This window comes from Diplotaxodon limnothrissa, linkage group LG4 (assembly GCF_057381915.1).
Source record: "Diplotaxodon limnothrissa isolate DT_005_m linkage group LG4, D_limnothrissa_male_GT1.1, whole genome shotgun sequence".
NCBI classification, from domain to species: domain Eukaryota; kingdom Metazoa; phylum Chordata; class Actinopteri; order Cichliformes; family Cichlidae; genus Diplotaxodon; species Diplotaxodon limnothrissa.
In genome coordinates, this window is record NC_140599.1 from 9,153,531 (window position 1) to 9,175,942 (window position 22,412).

Below are 22,412 nucleotides of genomic sequence, written 5' to 3' on the forward strand. Positions count from 1 at the left end.
TTTAGTGGTGCTTTACCTGCTTTTGTACATCCTTAATACTGCTGCAGCTGCGTTTTTAGTTTTACCAAGGACTTTCTTGGATCTTGGTGTAGATCAGAGGTGTCACACATAAGGCCTGAGGGCCAGAATAAGCTCAATAAAGACTCCAATCTGGCCCAGGGGACTACTTTGAAAAATGTGAAGGAGTCCAAAAATGGATGCACTACTCTGTTTTTACCACATTAAGATGTAGCAGAGATTAAATGTGTAGTTAAACGTCTTTACACTGCAGGAAAACAGAGTGTTCTGGTCCGGCCCACTTGATATCAAACTGGGCTGTGAAGGTAAAGCAAATATTTGATCATGTAGGACTTTCTTATTTATGGGGACAGACTGGAGTGGTAAATGGCAAGTAGATAAAAGCAGCACTTGACATAAGGATATCTGATATCCTGAGGCAAAATTGGAAACCTGGCATGTTTTAAAAGTGATATGAGTGTATCCATGTATCTGTTTACATTCTGGATTATTTAAGCAACAGTTCCAGCTGGAAAATAATTTGCATAGTTTAGGTTTGGTGTTATTTGGCGAGGTGTAGGTGGGGCAGATTTTATTATGTTACATATGTTAATCACATACTCTGTAGCTTGGGAAACCTTGGATATTAGTATCATTATTTCATTATTTATTTATAATCATTAAATCTGCTGTATATTTTAGATTGAGACCAAATGCATATAAGATAACGACATTGTTTAACTCTAAAGACATTTTTATTAAATGTGAATTTTTAAAGCGATTGTATCTGTGTTTGGACATGGGTGATAGATGTATTTATTGTTGACCCTCTGCTTTGTTTGTGTATATTTTTTTTACCTCAGCAGGGGGTCAAATGAGAATGAATAAGCTAAAGTATACACCGGTGTACTCTGACTTCAGGTCCTTTATTTATAATATAGTCTTTACTTGTTTTTGATTGCTTAAAAGTGCTACTGCACATGCGTGCATTCAATTCTGTTGTATACTGTGTACTACAGGCTGAGTTTTCCTTAGCAAAACCTTTACACAGATACTCCAGCATATACATTACACTGTCAGTCTATTTTACCAGTGCAAGAGTTGCAGACAAGTATCCAAACACTGAGTTTTTAATTGCTTATGAATGTATTGCACTGCTAGAATTAGACTTGGAAGAAAAATTTCCCAACTCCTGTCTCTCTCTCTCTTTTGGCTTCCAAGGAACTGAGTCCTGGGGCTCCGTCACTGCCCGTGTAGCACTTTGCAATGCAGTGTCCAATGCAATACAACATCTAGAGTTGACAGACCGGAGAATTATCCTTGTAATAGCCCGGTTTGTCACTATGCAATCATCACGGCCATTATACATGTTCAAACAAGTTAAATCACCGTCCAAGCGAGCAGCGCCAACAATTATTAGATCTTTATTTATGTTATGTGTCATCACATTCTGGAGCTGATCAAAAGGCTCGTTTTGTGATGACTTTAGTTTCATTTCTACTTCGGTTCACTCACTGATGCATAGAATTTTAGGCCCTCTAAAATGGACCTAGCTCAGTATTTTATATTATCGCATCTTTACATTATATGAAGTTTAATATAATCCTTAATAATTGTATACTGGGCCTTTGTACAATGTCTAAAGGAAGCCATTTAACTCTCTTCCTTCTTGGTTTATTGGCTGTGCCAAAAAAGTAGAAGTTGGACGAGGCTGCTGCACTCACAGCCAGAGCTGCGTGCTTGACATGCGATATCAGGGAAATCTGCTCGCAGTGACGTCCCACTAAGCCAGAAGCAGAAAAAAAACTATAAGGCTCCAAGTGTTTAGCTGTAGTGAAACCATAGCTTGAGGCATAACATATGAGCACTGAGAGGTGAAGTGAATAACACTAATTATCTCATCTTGGCCCTCTCAGTAGATGGGAGATATTAGGGAGAAGGTGAACATTTTGTCCTCAAAGTTGATGCAGGAAAAATGGGCACGTGTAAGGATTTGAGCTAGTTTGACATGAACCAAACTGTGATGGTTAGATGACGGAGTCAGAGCATCTTATGGGGTTTTCCCATTCTTCAGTGGTCAGGATCTATCAAAAAATGTCCAAGGAAGGAACCGTGGTGAACCAGCGACAGGGTCATGGGCAGAGTGAAGGCTGGCTGGTGATGTCTGGTCCAACAGACAAGCTGCTGTAGCTCAAATTGCTGTAAAGTTAATGCTGGTTCTGGTAGAAAGTTGTCAGAGCAACACAGTTTGTTGTGTATGGGGCTGCAGAGCTGCAGACCAGTAAAGGTCTTCGCCAACAATATTATGCAGCTGGTCATAAACAGAGATGGGCAGTAACATGTTACAAGTAATGTGTTACTGTAATCCGATTACTTTTTTCAAGTAACGAGTAAAGTAAGGGATTACTATAGCAAAAACGGTAATTAGATTACCGTTACTTTCCCGTAGTAACGCTGCGTTACTGCGTTACTAAAACCGTGATTTTTTTGCGAGAATGTCTCATGACAGTGACGTAAGCGAGTGCGACGTTTGTGACAACAGCTGTGTGCAGATCAACAATGGATCATATATCGAGTGCGGGAGAGAGTATGAGCGTGCAGCGTTTAAAGCGTGGAAGTACTGACCTTACTTTGAGTTTGATTCTGTAAAAAGTGACAAAAACATTCGTGTCCATTGTGCGTGGGAAGAAAACTTATTTTTACAGCGAAAAAAAACCCTTAACTTCCGAGCAAGCACCGAGTGCGCTACGACGTAATGGGAAACTCACAGAGAAACTCGCAGATTCTTCCACTGACCGCTGCAGCACACCTGCACCAGGGTAAACCTCAGCCTATGCCACTCAACATTTTCACTCAACATTTTTTTGCTGTATTTCACTTGCATCTATTTGGAAGACTGAGTGTAAACACAAAAAAATATTTTATTTTATGTGCTGGAATGTGCAGAAAATAGGTTTAAATGTTAAACAAATTTCTTCCAGTCAGAGAATGGTGCATATAATTTAATTTTTGTTTGATGCATAAAGTTAAAAGATTAAAACTAATAAAACAAGTTTTAAAAAGAGACTTTTCCATTTGATTACATTTTGTATGATGGATTATGCAGAAAAAGTAGAATTGGGCTGAAAGATCTATCACTTTATCACCTACTCAGGTATTAAATCGTGTTTTTAAAAAGTAACTAAGTAACTAATTACTTTTGAAAATAAGTAATCAGTAAATTAACGGGATTACTTTTTTGGGGAAGTAATCGGTAATTAGTTACTGATTACTTTTTTCATGTAACTTGACCAACACTGGTCATAATGTTATGTGTGATCGGTGTACACTGTAAACTTTGGCCACGTTGAATATGAGCATCTGATATTATAACAGCATGTATATGGCAGAAAATGTAAATAATAGGTCCACATAAAGTGTCACGGTATGGCATGGCACACCGTGGAAGGAGTGGGGAAGGAGGACCCAGGCGCGGTGCTCTATGTATAGACAGTGTTTATTTACAATGGTGACAATCCAAACAACGTAACAATAAATCCCCGTGTTTTCCCAGACTCCCGTGTCGTGTCTCCCCGTGAATAGTCCGTGTTTCTGTGCTCTCCGCTCCCGTGTCAGCACCCCCCGGTGCTCGCTGCTCCCGTGTCTTCCACGCTCCTCCTGCGGGAAACAAAAGACGCAGCCGTCAGGACACATACAACGCGGGCATACACACACACTAACTCAGTAACAGGACGACTAACGTGGAGTCTCATGCAATGATCCCGCGTCGGTGGGAGCTCCAAGACTCTCCTAAGTAGCTCCCCCGACGAGCCCTGATCAGCGGCAGGTGTGTGGCTTCGGGTGTGGCCAGTCCTTCCGCAGGGCCACACCCCTCAGGCCTGCAGGTGGCTGAGCTCCATCCTCCAAGCATCCCCACAGACATAAACACACACACTCACATCTACAATCATGGAGGAGAGCAGCAGCAATACCAAAATACATATAATAATAATAATAATAATATAATACATAACTGCTCAGGGATCCTGGGTCGCCCAGTCCCAGGACCCTGACAGTACCCCCCCTCTAAGGGTCGGCTCCCGACGACCCCAAAACCAAAACAAAAAACAGCACAACCAACCCAGGGCGGGCGGCTGGGGGAACCAGGACGGAGGGCCAGAACCAAAACAAGCAAAAACAACAAAACAACAAACCGACCCAGTCCACAGTCTCAGAGTCAGACCGCGCATCCCGCAGCGGTGCAAAAAGAAAACGAAAAGACGCCACAAACAGTCACAGGCAGCCCATCAACACAACAAGAGAGTTCAGGGGGCCTACCTCGAGCCCAACGGCGGCGACGTAGCAGCTCCGGCGGACGGCCCCGGGTCCGGCGGCAGCAGCAAAACAGTTCAGGGGGCCTGCCACGGGTCCGGTGGCGGCGGCGCTGCTCCTCCGGCGGCCAGCCACGGGTCCGGTGGCGGCAGAACGGTTCTGGTGGCCTGCCACGGGTCTGGTGGCGGCGGAACGGTTCTGGTGGCCTGCCACGGGTCCGGTGGCGGCGGCGCTGCTCCTCCGGCGGCCTACCACGGGTCCGGTGGCGGTGGAACGGTTCCGGTGGCCTGCCACGGGTCCGGTGGCGGCGGCGCTGCCCCTCCGGCGGCCTGCCACGGGTCCGATGGCAACGTCGCTGCTCCGGTGAGCAACAGCGAGGCGTGGCAACAGGTCCATGACGCGCCGATCGCTGACGTGGACGCACCGGACGTGGACGGCGAGGAGGCCGCGCTAGACGTGGAGGTCCCTCCGGTCCGCTGACCTCCTCGGCCGGCAGCGAGAGCTCCTCCTCGGCCGGCAGCGAGAGCTCCTCCTCGGCCGGCAGCGAGAGCTCCTCCTCCGGCTCGCTGAGCTCCTCAGCTGGCAGAGCGGGCTCCTCCGGCTCGCCGAGCTCCTGCTCGGGCATGCTGAGCTCCACAGCTGGCGATGCGGGCTCCTCCGGCTCACTGAGCTCCTGCTCGGGCATGCTGAGCTCCTCCGGCTCGCTGAGCTCCTCAGCTGGCGGTGCGGGCTCCTCCGGCTCGCTGAGCTCCTGCTCGGGCATGCTGAGCTCCTCCGGCTCGCTGAGCGCCTCAGCTGACAGTGCGGGCTCCTCCGGCTCGCTGAGCTCCTGCTCGGGCATGCTGAGCTCCTGCTGCAGCTGGACGAAGTCTGAGGTTTCCCGAGCTTGCACTACCCCCCGGGCTTTACGCAGGGTGCAAAGGCAGGCGGAAACTCCCTTGAGCTGGCCGAGGTAGGGGTTTCCCTCCAGGATTGCCTCGATGGCGTTTAACCCCACCACTCTTGCCCTTGTGTTGGTGGTGTGAGTTACCCAGTCCATCAGGCGTTGGACGCGGGTGAGGTCGCTCTCTCCGGACAAGGCCGCTGGAGTGGGGAGTGGAATGGAGGCTGCTGCTGGTGGAGAAGATGGCTGAGCGTGTGATGTGGATGGTGAACAGGATGAAACGGTAAGCGGTGAGGTAGATGTCGCGGGGGATGATTCAGCAGGTGACGGCTGGATCACTAGCCGGGCGATAGGCTGAGGTACAGCGACCAGCTGGGCCGCGGGCTGCGCTTTGGCTACCGGCTGGGCAGCTGACCGTATAAACATAGCCCCAGAGTAAACAGTTGAGGTGAGTGACGATGAATTGTCCATATGACTCACCACAGCCGGCTGTTGAGATGTCTGTGGATTTAGCTGCGGTGAGGAACGCTGGCGGCGCGAACGTCGTTTCCGTGTCGGCGTCGGGGCCGGCGTCTCAGGCAGTGAATCCACCAGCTGTCCGAGCTGGTGGGCAGCCTGAGGAGGAGAGTGGAGGTGGAGGGTGGAAAGTAGGAAGTCCAGGACCACCGCATTAAGGGAGTCCACCAGCCAGGGGAATTTAAAAAGCATCTCCTGCAGCCGCCTCTCCACGGCGTGACGCAAACCTTCCGCAGGCTTCTCCCACCATAATTCACACATGCGGTACACTTTGTCCATAATTTCCCTCCTGAGCCTCTCCTCGGAGACCGCTGGGTCCATAAGTGGCGGGATCATTCTGTCACGGTATGGCATGGCACACCGTGGAAGGAGTGGGGAAGGAGGACCCAGGCGCGGTGCTCTATGTATAGACAGTGTTTATTTACAATGGTGACAATCCAAACAACGTAACAATAAATCCCCGTGTTTTCCCAGACTCCCGTGTCGTGTCTCCCCGTGAATAGTCCGTGTTTCTGTGCTCTCCGCTCCCGTGTCAGCACCCCCCGGTGCTCGCTGCTCCCGTGTCTTCCACGCTCCTCCTGCGGGAAACAAAAGACGCAGCCGTCAGGACACATACAACGCGGGCATACACACACACTAACTCAGTAACAGGACGACTAACGTGGAGTCTCATGCAATGATCCCGCGTCGGTGGGAGCTCCAAGACTCTCCTAAGTAGCTCCCCCGACGAGCCCTGATCAGCGGCAGGTGTGTGGCTTCGGGTGTGGCCAGTCCTTCCGCAGGGCCACACCCCTCAGGCCTGCAGGTGGCTGAGCTCCATCCTCCAAGCATCCCCACAGACATAAACACACACACTCACATCTACAATCATGGAGGAGAGCAGCAGCAATACCAAAATACATATAATAATAATAATAATATAATACATAACTGCTCAGGGATCCTGGGTCGCCCAGTCCCAGGACCCTGACAGTACCCCCCCTCTAAGGGTCGGCTCCCGACGACCCCAAAACCAAAACAAAAAACAGCACAACCAACCCAGGGCGGGCGGCTGGGGGAACCAGGACGGAGGGCCAGAACCAAAACAAGCAAAAACAACAAAACAACAAACCGACCCAGTCCACAGTCTCAGAGTCAGACCGCGCATCCCGCAGCGGTGCAAAAAGAAAACGAAAAGACGCCACAAACAGTCACAGGCGGCCCATCAACACAACAAGAGAGTTCAGGGGGCCTACCTCGAGCCCAACGGCGGCGACGTAGCAGCTCCGGCGGACGGCCCCGGGTCCGGCGGCAGCAGCAAAACAGTTCAGGGGGCCTGCCACGGGTCCGGTGGCGGCGGCGCTGCTCCTCCGGCGGCCAGCCACGGGTCCGGTGGCGGCAGAACGGTTCTGGTGGCCTGCCACGGGTCTGGTGGCGGCGGAACGGTTCTGGTGGCCTGCCACGGGTCCGGTGGCGGCGGCGCTGCTCCTCCGGCGGCCTACCACGGGTCCGGTGGCGGTGGAACGGTTCCGGTGGCCTGCCACGGGTCCGGTGGCGGCGGCGCTGCCCCTCCGGCGGCCTGCCACGGGTCCGATGGCAACGTCGCTGCTCCGGTGAGCAACAGCGAGGCGTGGCAACAGGTCCATGACGCGCCGATCGCTGACGTGGACGCACCGGACGTGGACGGCGAGGAGGCCCAGTGAGAAAAATGAGGTGCCAGCGCGTTTCATTTCAACCCAAGTTGTTTTCGTTCTAATTGCTTAGAAAAGAAAATGAAGTGGAAGCAGATAAGTAAATTAAGTGTTATTCAGGAAGGTTCAAAGCTCTGTGCTGTAGGAAAGCATCAAGCCAAGAGTCTCTTCAGCATGGCTGCATCACAGATGAGGGGATACATACCTTTCAACCTTTCCACGCTTCCTCCATTAGAGCATCACCAGAATATCACCTCTTCCTTTGCTGCTTTTTTCTTTCTAAGTGTTTCAGAGCAGCGCTGGGCACATCTATGTTTTAGCTAAGGCTGAGTGTGATTTGTATGCATGCAGTGCGGTTGCCCTCACTGTTTCCTGGCGAGAATAAGACATCCGTAGGGCAGCCATTCGACTCTGCCAAAATGGAGAGATCCACTAAGAGCCCATGTCAGCTGGGCTTGTTTGAATAGAGCTTTGTTCACCAGCCTCCCACACCTCCCTTTACTCCCTCACTGGGTCTGTCAGGTGCCTTTCTGTAAGGAAAACACATTTGATCAGTTTATCTATGTCTTTCTCATGGAGTGTGCTAAGGTCGGAAAAGGTTCACAGGTCGTTAGCGTGACCTCAGTTCAATCAAGACATGATGTGAACTTCAGATCTTCTACTTACGCTTACATATTGCTGTGCATGAGCTGTATTTCCCACAAATCTCTTAGTTAATGTTCTGCCTGGTGCTTTCCACACTATTTCAACAGATTTATTTCTGTTGTTTTGATATTGAAGTAATACAAATGAAAAGATAAATTAGAGTAATGACTGATCAACACTATAGTTCCATTGAAACATGCTGTACACGCTTCCGGTGTGGTGTGAGGTTCCTGTGCCGTCGGGAAAGGAAAACCCTCGGGAATATGTTTACAGCTGAACAGATGTTTGCAGCAGAACCGTCCGTCACACTTAAGCAGTTACACAGAGCCATACCAAACACCTGCAAAGTATAACCACACGTTTTTATGTTAACACAGTCAAATGGTGCTCCTGAGAAACTTTTTAGTAATTTTTACACTAAAATAATTTTTCTAGCTAGTCTGGAAATTAAACTTTTGAGCTAACAGCAGCCAAAGGCGAAGCTCAGCTGTAACTGTTGGTTTTAATTAGCTATTGAATTGAGCACAGGAGGTCAGTTCATGGAAGTTACAAATTCTGATGGTCATTATCATTTATATTTATAAATATATATTTTTATACATATAGTATGTTTAATTTATCTTATAAGGAGCAAATAATATGATGTGATGATGTATTATTGTTTAATCAGCTAATCACATGGCAGCAGCTCAGTGCATTTAGGCATGCAGACATGGACAAGAAGACCTGCTGAAGTTTAAACTTAGCATCAGGATGGGGAAAAAAGTTGATTTGAGTGGTTTTGAACATGGTTGTTGTATTTTAGAGAAAAGTCAGAGGAGAGTCTGACTGCTTCAAGCTGATAGGAATGCAACAGAAATTCAAATAATTAATTATGACTAAGGTATGTACATCTCTGAATGCACAGGATATTGAACCTTAAAGTGCTGAACCTGGTATCTACAGCAGCAGAGGACTACTTCTGTTAGCTAAGAACAGGAAACCTGGGGCTACAGCTTGCATGGGCTCACCAGTATTAGACAATATAGGATTGGAAAAATGCTGCCTGGTCCGAGTCTTGATTTCTGTTGCAGGATTTGGATAACAGGGTCAGAATTTGATGTAAGTATATTGTAAACAATATGAAAGAATGGATCCATCCTGATCAATAGCTCAGGCTGCTGCTGGTCATGTAATGGTGTTGTAAATTTTTTGGCACACTTTGGGCCACTTAGTACCAACTAAATATCCTTTAAATAGGTTAGCTTACCTGAGTATTGTTGCAGACTATGTCCAACCCTTTATGACGACAGTGTACTCTTCTTCTGTTTGTCACAAACCCCAAATCATTTCAACCTGGTTTTAATTGTGTGATGCCATCATGTCATGGATCAAAATCTCTGAGGAATGTTTCCAACTTGGATTTTTAACTGGACTGGAAGGCATCTGAAGGAATCTGGTCTACATACTGACCAAAACCACAGCCTGAATTTCAGCACATAGAGCAAATACTGCAGGTGGTACAGATGGCTCATTGTGCGAATATATTATTTTATTCATTTCATCTGTAAACCATAAAAACCATGGACAGGCTCAGTCTTCTATTGGTAACTTCAGAAGAGTGTGTATGAGTACGCCTGTTTTTGAATCTGTACGGCTTTTTTTTTTTTATAAATTTATTGAACATTCACATAATTAGATCTGTTTACAGAGAGTTGAGGTTTACAAAATCACTTCCAGCAATCCTGCTTTTAAATTCTGTGGGCTCCCTGACTCATTGTTGAGACAATTAGCTCACTAGAATAAGCTATTTCTTCCAATGACATTAAGAGGGATTAACTGAAAGAAGTGAAGCCATCCACAGGAACAAAAATCGCTGTTGTAGTCACTCCCTCCTTTCTGTGCATTCAGACGTACTTAGGAAACTTAGGAAATTCACCTACCTCCTTTGCTCGAGCCTCCTTTAATGGCATCACATGAGCAGCGAAAGTGACGCAACAGCGTGGAAACCGCTTTTGCTGTTTTGCGTTTATAGCGCCAATCATCCCAGGGGGGCTGCTTCAACTACCTCTAACCCCCACCCCATCCCTCGACTCTCTCTCATTCCCACCAGTTACATCACTCATCTTTTCCTTTCTCACAATCAGATCAAGGCGTCTGAATGGAGCACTGTGAACACTTTTCCTGTGGTGTTCACTTGTGTAACAAGATTAAGCCATCTCCTTTCCTGCCAGACTTAATCAGGAGGACTTTGAGATTAATTGGAAGCCCGTGTCAAGTCAGTGCAGCTGTTTTTTCGAGACTAATGTGACTGTGTTCTTTCGTCCCCGCAGATCTTCACTGACATGCCCACACTGCCTGAAACAGAGCAACACCTTTGACCCTTTCCTCTGCATCTCATTACCGATTCCTCTTCGCCAGACCAGGTGAGCAGTGCTGTTATTTTCAAAAAAGACTTCTGTCTATTATCTGATATGGTTTTTCTAGTCAGAACGACGAGTAGAAACTCATTCACAATAATGATGTGGACCTCTGATCATTACACTGTTCAGGTATCTTACAATACGTGATCTATATAAATATTCATATGTTTTGATTGTTAATCTTGATAGTTTGATAGTTACTTCTTTTGAAGTCAAATTGTTATGTTCATTCTTCATCTCCATATTTTTCTTGCTCTGCCACAGTAGCTTTGCATGATTTGCAGTTTTGTGGAGCTCTGTAATTCTTCCTGTGTCTGAAACAAGCTAGCTTATCTCCATTCAAGCTAACTTTCTTCAGATTGGCTACACCTCACAGAAGCTTTGAACATCATATGTGCCAGGCTTCTATGCTCACAGGTGGATGATTGTTTCTGAGATAGTCATTTAAAGGATATTCACTCTAGAAAAGTTCTGATAATGGACTTATTAATAACTTATATTGTAAATAATTGTGCAGTTCTTCTTTTTGTATGGTTTAATGCCAACGCACCCGCCACCTCCATGTGAGCACTGTTAAAAAAAGTTTCTTTCCTCCCCATTATTTCTGACTGTTTTCACTAGTTTTGCATTGGACTAGGGTGCCTAATGTTGTCACTTCTGGACCCTACCGAGGTTTCAAAGGCAGTCCAACTCCTCCAGGTTGGCACATTAATAAGTGCCATTACCAGAAAGTTTGCTATGTTCCCCTGCACCGTCTCAAGCATAAAGAAGATTCCAGCTACTCTGGGAGAGCTGGACAGAGCCATAGAAGGCCCTTAACCCAACAGCTGGATCGATATCTGCTCCTTTGTGAATAGGATGAGCACTGGCAGAGCCACAGAATGACCTCCAGCAGGACACTGATGTGGATGTCACTGACCAAATAATCTGAGAACTAACTGAATAAGGCAGAGGGTACACTAGGGACCAACATCCCCAAGGGGGCCTTGTGCTCACTGCCCAGCACCGTTTTGCCGAGCCAAATTTGCATTTGCCATAGAATACCAGAGATGGCGGATGCACTACTGGCACCCTGTGCTTTTCATAGATGAGAGCAGGTTCACCCTGAGCACATGTGACAGACATGAAAGGGTCTGGAGAAGCCGTGGAGAATGTTATGCTGTCTATAACACTGTTCAGCACGACCAGTTAGGTGGTGGGTCAGTGATGGTATATCCATGGAAGGACTCACAGACCGACTAAGCAACAGCACCCTGACTGCCATTAGTTATCAGGATGAAATTCTTGACACTACCCTGGTGCAGTGGGTCCAAGATTCCTCCTGGTGCATGAAAATGTTGAGATCTAATGATTTTTGAATGTGTTCCTCTTTTTTTTGAGCTGTGAATATTTTGTTATAAAATCACAGAAGACTTTGACTAATAGCAATATTGGTAATTTTATATAGATATTGCAAAACACTGCTATTTTTGTGACCACATTGAGAACCTGATATTGTGACATAGGGATTATTTTTGCATACATAGAGCTCATTATTTGAAACTTTGTGCATGTTTAATATGTGAATCCACTACTGTAACAGTACATACTGTATGTGACGGAAAATAAGGAAAAGCATGATAGGTGCTCTTGAAACTTCAGGCAATAAAACACCAAACAAATCGAGACACAATTAGAAAATAGGATGTACAACACCCAGCTTTGTTCATGCATTACATACAGTAGGAACACAGGTCATTGTGGAGCTGAAGGGCCTGGTATCAGAAAGGAAAAGCTAGTGGGAAACCTTCTCCGCATTAAAACAATGTGTTATTCAAATTTACATGAAAACAGCCACTTCTCCTCCACGTTAGATTAACGAGGCCCTGAGCCCGTTCAGGAAATCCTGACATTTTCAGGGAGGGGTAACCCATTCCTCCTTTTTTCAGCCAGTGCCTCTCTATTTATGCATCAGGCTTTTTTCCCCTTCTTATCAAAAACACATGTACATATCTACAGATAGGTGACCAAGACTTTCAAGTTAAGAGACTTTCACAACGTTTTTGCTGGCGTGGATTAAGATGGGTCGCTGCAAAAACAGAGTTGTGGGAGTGGTCTCTTACAGGATGAAATGATATGAATCATATACTTTGGCCATAATCACTCAGGTCAACCCAGGTGAACACAGATGTCTGAACCACCGTGTTAGATGGTGCTCTCTACCATCGTCATCAATAAACCAATGAGGGAATATCTTTTGGGTGAATGGTGCCTATCCCTCCAGTAAAGACTTTGGAGAACCAGTGCCAGGGAACACTAAAGCTGTTCTGGCAACACACAGTGATCCAGCACTTAACCCTTTATTTTATTTTATCACCTGTCTTTAGCAGTTGGATAAAAATCTGGCTCTTAAGCACTTACAACACACTCCAGGTGCTTGCTTTTGATCTTTACCGTAATGCTGATAGTTTTCTAAAAACAACATGGAATATTTTGTCTCCCACAACTTGCCTGTTCTCATGTCCTGTCCTGTGGAGGTGGACTGTTAGTAGTTTAGTGAAGCTCTTGCTTAGACAGCTGATATGAGTTGTAATAAGGTAGGTGAGCTACAGAGCCTGGAGTGTTTCCCAGTATCCACAGGAAACAGCACAACGTGTTTCCAAACCCGAGAGCACAGTTAAGAATTTGGGGAAATAGGCTTGCTGCTGGTAAAACTATATGTGTGTTTGTGTGGGTGTGTGTGTTTGGTATAAAACGAGAGCTAGGAGCCAGTTAGCTTAGCTTAGCATTAAGACTTGGGTACAAGAAACGGCATTTTAAAATGTAAAATTAGCAATTCAGAGTTGTAAGGGTGTTACGTGGCAGACTTTTTCTAAGGCCATGTCCACACTAATTCGTTTTTGTTTGAAAACGCATCTTTTTCTCTTAGCTTTGGCCTTCCGTCCACACTGAGATAGTGTTTTTGGTCAAGGAGACCTGAGCTTTTTGAAAATGCTCTCCAAAGTGGATACATTTGAAAAATACGTTTTTGCATCGCAGTGTGGACTACGAAAAAACGGAGGTTTTCGAAAACGATGACGCATTTTAATCATATGATGCAGTCATGTGACCAATTAAACTAAGATGGCGGAGGGCATTACAGCAGTTTTTTTGTTTGCTCTCAATTGATTGAAATTTTGACAGCCCTATTGAAGATTAATATCAGTTTGTACATGCTCCAGGTAGCTTTTCTTCAAATTCTTTAATTCTCACTCGCTTTTGCAACTTTGTACACCACCTCATTGTCAGTCCATTTAAAAAACTCTGTGCTTTTCCTCAACATTTTGCAGCAATGTTTCAAAATCTGGAAAGTAAATAAATGGCAGACAGAAAGGTCAAATCGTCTTACATTTCATGCATGTGCAATACAGTGACGTAAGAATTGAACAACTGTTCGTAAATGATTGAAAATGATCTTGTGGACGCGGAGCGTTTTTAGACGAAAACACTGTTTTCAAATTTATCCGGATTAGTGTAGACATAGCCTTAGTCTGGAACATACTTTGCCTAATGGTGGCTAAAAGCAAACAAGCTATAAGGTGCTAATTTAATTTAAGCTTTAATGATCCGTGAAAGCTGGATTTTGTTAAAGAGCCGGACTAGTTGTGTTCTTTCATGCTAGCTAAAGCCTAGAGGTGGGTGGATTGATCCAAATATCCAAACAGTATCAATTACAACGCTGGTATTGGTATCGGGTTGATACTAGGGTGACAGGATCAATACTTTGTTCCTTTCCTCTAAGTTCAGTATATAGTCCACTGAATTCTGTTAAATGCATTATTTTGGGGGAAATAAAAAATGTACCTAAAATATGCACAATGAATAATGTCCGAGGCTTTTTGTCTGTTTTATTTATAGCCTTACACATCAGAAGTCGACCCAGGTCTCCAAAAATCCCACTTTCAAAATACACAAAAAGCTCAAAGCAGCGTTTTGTTGCTATCAATTATATGGAAAGTAAAAATCACAGAGATTTAGCGGTCATTAAAATGTGTTCAGAATGTGCAGATTGATGATAATTCATCTCATAAATCGTGACACACTGCTCTCCCCTACACAAGCTGCCTTTATAGGTTAAAAGTATCAGGATCTGTATTTGGTATCAGATTGATACCAAACTTCAAAAGCCAAGCATTAACCTGGCTACATAATAAAAGGACAGAAATGGGAGTTTTATCAATTTTTTCATTTCACCTTCAGCAAGAAGATGAATATATTTATATATATGCATTTCCCAAACTGCAGAATAAACTGGTTTAACATGAAGACGTGTGTCTGATGGACAGCGTTTGTTGAGACCTGAAAATGAACATCACATCCTGTGAGTGTAGATTTGTCACTAAACATTTGCCTTTTATTATCCATTCTTTTAAATAGTTCCTAAAAGTTCAGCCTACCTCTCTTCTAATTTAGGAAAATGTTTTTTAAGAGCTGATTTCTCGTGGTGCGCCAGGTTGAGAGTGCTGTGTTTCCAACCTGTCGTTTTTGGTGTGCAGTAAATAGGTTGAGAGAAAAAATACATCAGAAGGAATAAACAGAGGAGAAAACAGATGGATTATCTTTTAAAGAATTCATTATATATTTCCCTGTGTGAAGAAGTTCAGCACAATCACACCCAGATCATGTGTGTAAGCCATAAACACATACTGTTTGTCACCAAACCAACATTTGCTGGGCTTGACGATCCAAACCCATCCATTGGCGGTCGTGTCCTTGTTTGCTATTGTTTACACTATACATACGAGTAGATCTCATGAAACTTGGATTTTTTTCTTTAATATATCTAAACATAAACTCATCTGGTAAAAAATTATAAAATATAAAACATAATTTTAATGAAAAACTTGGAAAACTCAAAAGCACAGATTTCAGAATGGTGCCAGTGACTAGAACATCTTTGGGGAGTGACCTCTAAGGCCTGCAGGCAGAGAGTCACACATGAAACTGGTAAATTATCCTAAAACAGATCATTCAGCTATAATAAAAATCATCCACACATAGCAAAGTTTTATATTAATGTCTGTTTGTCCAGGACTTGCTGCCCATTGTCAGATTGTCAGATTTTAACAAACAGAATCAAAACATTTGACCACAGGTAACTTTTAGAGCTGCATCTACAATCACAAAGAGATTGCCCAAATCTGACATACCTGAAAGCGTGCTGGGGGGAAAATCCTTTGATATCCAAAAAGAACATCAGTTTAAAAACTAAAGCATTTTAACACCACAGAAGTCCACCAAGGAATTGCTTTGAAAGAAGAAATGTAGTTATGAAACTAGACTTGAATCCCCAGGAAATATTGAAAAATCAAGAAAACCATCAAATATCTAGAAACTAAATGAACTTAACATGTAAAAGTGGTGAAGATTTTCAGTCAGCTGATTTCAGAGGAGGCAGACAGTTATGCAACAGTTAGTAGTTATTTCTGCTAAAGAGGACGATACCATGCCAACTGGTGTCTTTGAAGCCAGAACCTTCTTACTGTGGGGCAGCAGTGCTAACCACTGTGCCACCACGCTTGCTCAGCTCAATTCAGTCTTATCCATATAGTGCCAAATCACAACAGTCGCCCCGAGGCACTTTATACTGTAAGGTATAAAGTGGAGAGAAAACCCCAACAAACAGAAGACACCCCATGACCAAGCAGAACCAAAGAAGAAACCTCCATCACATTGAATATTATTTAAAGAAATTAAAACTGTTAGTGAAGAGCACATTTCAGTCCCCAGTACAGCAGTCATTAATAGCAATTAGGTTTTGTTCATACTGAAATGTCTTTAGCACAAATTAGTCTCCCTTTGACTGTGGCTTGTTTGAAGTCTCCTATTTCCTGTCCAACTCAGCAGAGCAGGAGTAAATGCACCAGCTCACTAGTTGCAAATAGATAAAAAAAAATCTTTTTTTTTACCTAACAAGAGCCAGAAAAGTCCTGTTGTTGAACTTGATGCTAGCACCAGTTATTGAGCAAGCTTCAAAGTGCTGCTAGTTTATACATCACTTAATTACTTATTGCCACAATATATTTGATATGCTTGGGAAACATAAAGCCAGCAGGACCCTTAGAGGTCTCAAACACATAAAGTTGGTGGTCCCAGAACTTAATGAAGTCCAGTTCAAAATAAATAATTCACACTAACTTGTGTGTTGTGGCAGAAAAACTGCATCGGAATAATTCTGGAGGCAGACAAAGATGAAAATTATGCGCGACCATATACAGTTAGGTCCATAGGTTTTTGGACTATGACACATTTTTGAAATTTTGTCACTGGAGTGTCGACGTTCAGCTTTAATTTGAGGTGTTTAATAAAGGTATTGTGTTAACAGTTTAGGAATTACAGACATTTTCATATATAATCTCCTATTTTCAGAGGCTCAAAGTATCTGGGCAGTGGACTGACATGCAGATTGGTGAAGCTGTTATTTCACTGTACGCTAAGCAAATTGGAGATCTGCAGTACTGAAGTTGTATTTGGTATCACAATTATTGCACACATGGGCATCCTCAGGGTCTCCCCAGGATGCATAACATCCATTCTTTCAAATTATAATTTCCATGATGTTTTCTTATTTTATTTTACTGCTTATTAGATTCCGTTTTTAAATGTATTTATTTTTTAATTAATTTGAGTTAAAATCTTAGCATCTTTTGCGACACCACGAAACAAACGATAGTATAAAATGAAACATAGACGTTTTTATATCGTCATCCGATATATATCGTTATATGGAACAACTCTACCAACTTGTGTTCATTTTAATTGTGTATACAGTTTTTTTTCTTTCTTACAATTTCTTTGGATGATTTTTCTGTTCCTTATCTGTATTGTGAATATTTTGCTGTATTTCTTTTGCTTTAATCTTTTTTGTGATTAGAGAAAAATCTGTCATCAGCCTTAAATTCTTAAACATAATTGCTCTTGCCCACAGGCCATAGACTCAAACAGGTCCCTGACAGAGTTTTTGTACCTCCTCAGTGAGCTGTTATTCAGAGAAGCCATTATGTCCCAGCACCATATGTCAAAGCTGCCTCTGTAGAGGTCAGAGCCGAGTGCTCCCCGTTTTTAAAAATGCAATAGAGATTCCATTATTTCGCACACATAAAACTGAGTCCTAATGATCTATTATTAATGTTAAAATGTATTGATTTATTCATGAAAGTCTTCTTTTGTCCCTTCTTGGCTGTAGAGGAGGCTGCAGTAGAAATGGCACAGAAATCAAAATAGAAGCCACCCCATTGCCCGCTGTTCCTGATTGTGTGTCTTTGTCTGCGGCAGGCCCTTGTGTGTGGTTCTGGTGTTCAGCACCAAAGGACAGCGCTATCTCCGGGTCGGGCTGGCTGTGCCGCTGTTTGGCTCTGTGGCCTTCCTGAGGAGGTTGGTGGCTGACGAGGGGAAAATTTCTCCAGACCAGGTACAGTAAAGCAACTGTAACTGGTGTGATTGTACTTTTCTTACTCCGCCTTTGGCTTGAATTTCCTCTTGGCTACAACACATGAAGTAAATAATAGTAAAGTCATTTCCTTCACCACGTTAAAGGATGTACATCAAGGAACCAACTTGTGTTTGCATGTTGGTCTCCAGGTGATCCTGACAGAGGTTTACTCCATTGGTTTCCAACGCTCCTTCTTTGATGAAGACGACCTGACTAGCATAGCTGAAAACGATGTCATCTATGCCTTTCAGGCTCCCCCGCTCTACATCAGAGGCGGCTCTGCACGGATCTCAGGTATGACTGAAGCAAGTCAGTTTTTAATCTAGATTTAAACATATAACATGCTATTTTCAGTCACAACAAAGCACTCACACTGTCTTTGAGTATTAGAACTAATTTGTGGTACAGCATGGATATATTTATACACATTAATGTGCAAGTGCACACAAGTCTGTAAGCAAACAAGCTCATCTTATGAATTTACTTTGCTTAATGAAACCATTAGGGAATGCACCTTCCTGTAGGGGGTCCTCAGGGAGCACATTAACAGCTATATAACTTTACAAAGAGTGCAGTGAATTACATCCCCCGTGCAGGCCTCCCTTGTGCTATCAGATTTATGTCTTCATTTCATCTAGTTCTCAGCTAGCGATGTAAAATGTGTTCTCAGAAGTCCTTTAGTGCACAGTATCCCCTTGTTTCTTTGATTTGTGTTGGAAACAAATAGGTTCTGCACTGTCGTCCACTCTTACAGGGCTGTAAGTTCCAGTCGTGTCAACGCTGAAGGAGTCCTTGAAAAAATGTGACTTTTAGTGCTTTAATTTATGTCGGTCAGTGACCGTACAGAGCAGTGCTGCCTAAAACGAGGTCCACGTGACAGTCTGTCTGGTCTCCAGACTAAATCTCTTGGTTCTCACTGGCTGAGTCAACATCGACGTTCAGCACTTTTCTGCCCACATGAGACTGTCCCATCATTCACTGAGAAATGTTTGCCCCGTGAAAATAGACGTAAGATATTATTATGTTTTAAGGAAATTGCAAGATATGTGTTTGTTTGCTGCCTGACTTACACAATGTCTGCACAGGCTGTGAAGAGTATGAAGAGTGTGTTAGCAGAGCAGCTTAGGCCCTCCGTCTGTGCTTGCACAGGATGTAGTCAGGCACCTGTAGTGCCAGTAAACACACAGTCTCAGTAGAAGTCGCGTTGATTGAAATAGGTTTTTTCCATTTGCACAGGCTGCTGGAATATGAAAGAAAATTGATATTTTGCTTATTTTTCCAAAATGCTAGTAATTCTTTTTTCAATTATGGTGTCACTCAGTCACAGTAAAACCTGCTTTTAAATGATGCATCCATCTAATAATGGCCCCTTGGTATAATAAAGTTATTTGAGTAAAGCTCCTCTGCTAAACATTATCTCGCATTATATTATGTAATGTCTCAGTCTCTGTTTAGCCAGCTTTTCTAAGAGGGAAAAAAACTGGCAAAACCCAGTGTAAAGGGCTACCAGAAGAGAAGTTTTATTTGCTCTGCTCTACTCAACGCTGAAATATAAAAATACTTTATTTTAAAAGGGGTCAATGATACGAAACAGCAAGCAGCGGGCAGATAGAGGATGTTGTACGCAGTGTGCAGGAAAATTAAGTGTTAGGCTAAAAACAAACTCTAGCTCTCCCATCTTACTTTCTCTTCAGTGGTTGCCTACTAACTCAGTGATGATGAAGGACTGCCTTCATCCATCTTTGCATTCAGAGTTTCATACAATGACTGCCTATCATCCAACCTGATTGGTGCAAACGGATATTATACACAGGGGTGCACATAAATGGTCCGCGGGTACACATGCGCTGTCAAAATAAAAGACGCGCACCAGATAAGAAGTTGCAACGCTCGTTTGCGTACATAAGATTTTCTGGAGGAGGACAGACATTTGTTTAGAACTCTTAAGGATGTCGAAGAAGCAAGCTCCTTTAAGCAATTACTTTTGTGTTCCTCCACCTCCAAAGAAATGTCAGAAGGAGTCTGAACCACAAAAGAAGCGCGTATTCTCGGAAAAGTGGTTGGAGGAGATGAGCTGGCTTCAAACAAATGATGCGAGATGTGGTGCAGAGTATGCCGTGAAAATCCCACTTTAGCAGGCAAAACAGTGCATTTTATATGTACACAAACGCATGTTGCAACTTCTTATCTGGTGCACGTCTTTTATTTTGACAGCGCATGCGCACCTGCGGACCACTTATGTGCACCCCTGATTATACAAGGCTACTGTCACTAGCTTGTTAGCATGCTAGCTTTAGTAGACATCTCAGCAACACATTACATAGACACTTTGCTAGTTCTTGCTAGTATGAAAGGCGGGATGAATCTGTGCTTTTATGCTGTTTATGCCAAATTCTGACCCTGCAGCAGAAATTTAAGACTTGACTCATTTTTCCAATCTTCTGCTGTCTAATTTTGGTGAGCCTTTAAGAATCGTAGCCTCAGATTCCTGCTCTTAGCTGACAGGAGGAACACTCAGTGTGGTCTTCTGCTGCTGCAGCCGACCTGCCGCATGCTGTTCTGCACACTTTCTTCTTCTTCTCCTTCTTGCTGTTACCAAATAGGTATTTTCCCCCAGATAAATGATGCTCGCTGGATATATTTGTATTAACAAGCAGCTGAACAAGTGTATCTAATAAAGTGGCTGGTGAGTCTTTAGCATAACCTCATGTTATGAGTTGTTTGAAGTGTTTAATCTACAGATTTTCATTAAATACCCCACATATATATGTACACTCCTCTATGTCTAAATTACTTATGTACACAATTCATAAGTAAAGATACTTTGCTCAGTTAAATTTTATCTCTGATTTCATTTTAGTCCAGGAAGACAAATGTTTTCTGTCTTATTACCAATGCAATAAAAATGAAATTAAGTTATGAGCAAAGTATGAGCTATTTTTATTTTTGTGCTATTTTAGTGCTATAGTGTTATATTTAAATAAACAATACTTTATTGCTTTTATCTGATTTCAGTGATTTCTAATGCTTTTACACAATCTGGCACAGTCTGCAATCACTAACAGGTCTGATCCATGAGTTTATTTAACTATTCATAAACGGTAAAAGGAAAACAAAACTAATTATGTTGTTTAACTATATGATATGATAACCAACACTCACCAGGAGTCTGATTAAAAACATTTTTCCACTCAGTGCTCATGAACGGTGCATGGACCCGTGTGGATTTTACCCTGAAGCGTTTACTTTAAGAACAGATCTAATACAGCTGGTGTGCAGTTAAACCCCCCAAAAAATGTAACCATGTTTTATAATCCTCAGTTGCACTGATGCAGTTGCACTGATGTGTGGTCCCTGTTACTCCTATCACACTTTTTTGATTGACTAATATTTACTTTTTCATGTAGTGAACATCATGGTAACAGCTACTCATAAGTTAGCGTTATATCCAGCAGATGTGAAATGCTGTTAGAGACAGCATGAGGTGCTCACTAAAGAGCTGTGATGAATGAAAAAATTGTGTGCTGTGGATTAAACCAAAGTCAAACCCATGACGATGTGACCTTTCCACTCAGAACTCTCACCATCGCTGCTGCAGTCTTAAAATTAATCTCTTGCATCATATTCCCGCATGATGCTTATCACCTGCCCTGTATACTAAATACGTCATTGCATCCTATGATTCACATGTTCATGCTGGATGACAGAATTATGACCATCTTTTATTAATTAGGATTTATTTATTGGAATACTTTCTTTCATTCATTTCAGTCTCACTTAAATTGATGTCTTAATGTTGAGATTCTTTAATGTACTGGTAAACAACTAGGTTGGATTTACATTAAAAATGTAATCTTGACACATTTAAGTGAAGAGGAGTCTTTCCTGTTTGAGATCTGATGGTGCTCTGACAAGAAATAATGAGCACAATATCATTGTCAGGAAGATTATTGCCAGGGGTTAGACTTGAATAAAGGAGCGCCTTGCAGAGAATACTTGGAAACAGATATTTGGCTTCCGCGGTTATATATCCATCTCACGCGTTTTTCTTTTTGTTACAAACATAGAACAGTTTCTGCCTTTTTTCATTTATTGCCAAGTTTCAGTAAGATGACATCATCTCCCATACTGTAGTCTGTTTGAACATTTTCTTTACCGTTTACTGTCTCATCATTTTAAAGCAAAGACTGATTTAACATCATCATGTGAGCTTTCTTAATCTGCACATCCTAAAAACTTAGAGGATCTAGTGTGAAATCTGCCAAGGTATCAGTTTTCTAACAATTTCTGCTTTCAAAACATGTAGACTTTCAGATCTAGTCATGACAGCGGCATGTAGTGTTTTACGGAAGAGCTGATGAACACACCACCACCCCCCAGCGTATTTTCTTGGTCCACAGTGTACCTTATGTTGATTTTCTGCTGCTTGTCTTGTATTTCTTTATATTAGCCAACATCCTTGTGCATCTTAGTGCACTCTACCTGGACATCTTCACCTTTCTGCACTCTTTCTAGGCTGAATAATTGGCAAAAAATAT

The 22,412-nt window shown here is 43.2% G+C and overlaps 1 protein-coding gene across 1 annotated transcript in view; it reads left to right on the forward strand.

The window, feature by feature from the left end:
* Positions 1 to 22,412, forward strand: part of usp43b (ubiquitin specific peptidase 43b) — an 88,677-nt gene that overhangs the window by 36,633 nt on the left and 29,632 nt on the right. The window contains exons 4-6 of the mRNA XM_085351411.1: positions 10,335 to 10,427; positions 17,718 to 17,853; positions 18,024 to 18,168. Of these exons, the coding sequence (XP_085207537.1) occupies positions 10,335 to 10,427; positions 17,718 to 17,853; positions 18,024 to 18,168 (374 nt within the window). The remainder of the gene's footprint in view (positions 1 to 10,334; positions 10,428 to 17,717; positions 17,854 to 18,023; positions 18,169 to 22,412) is intronic.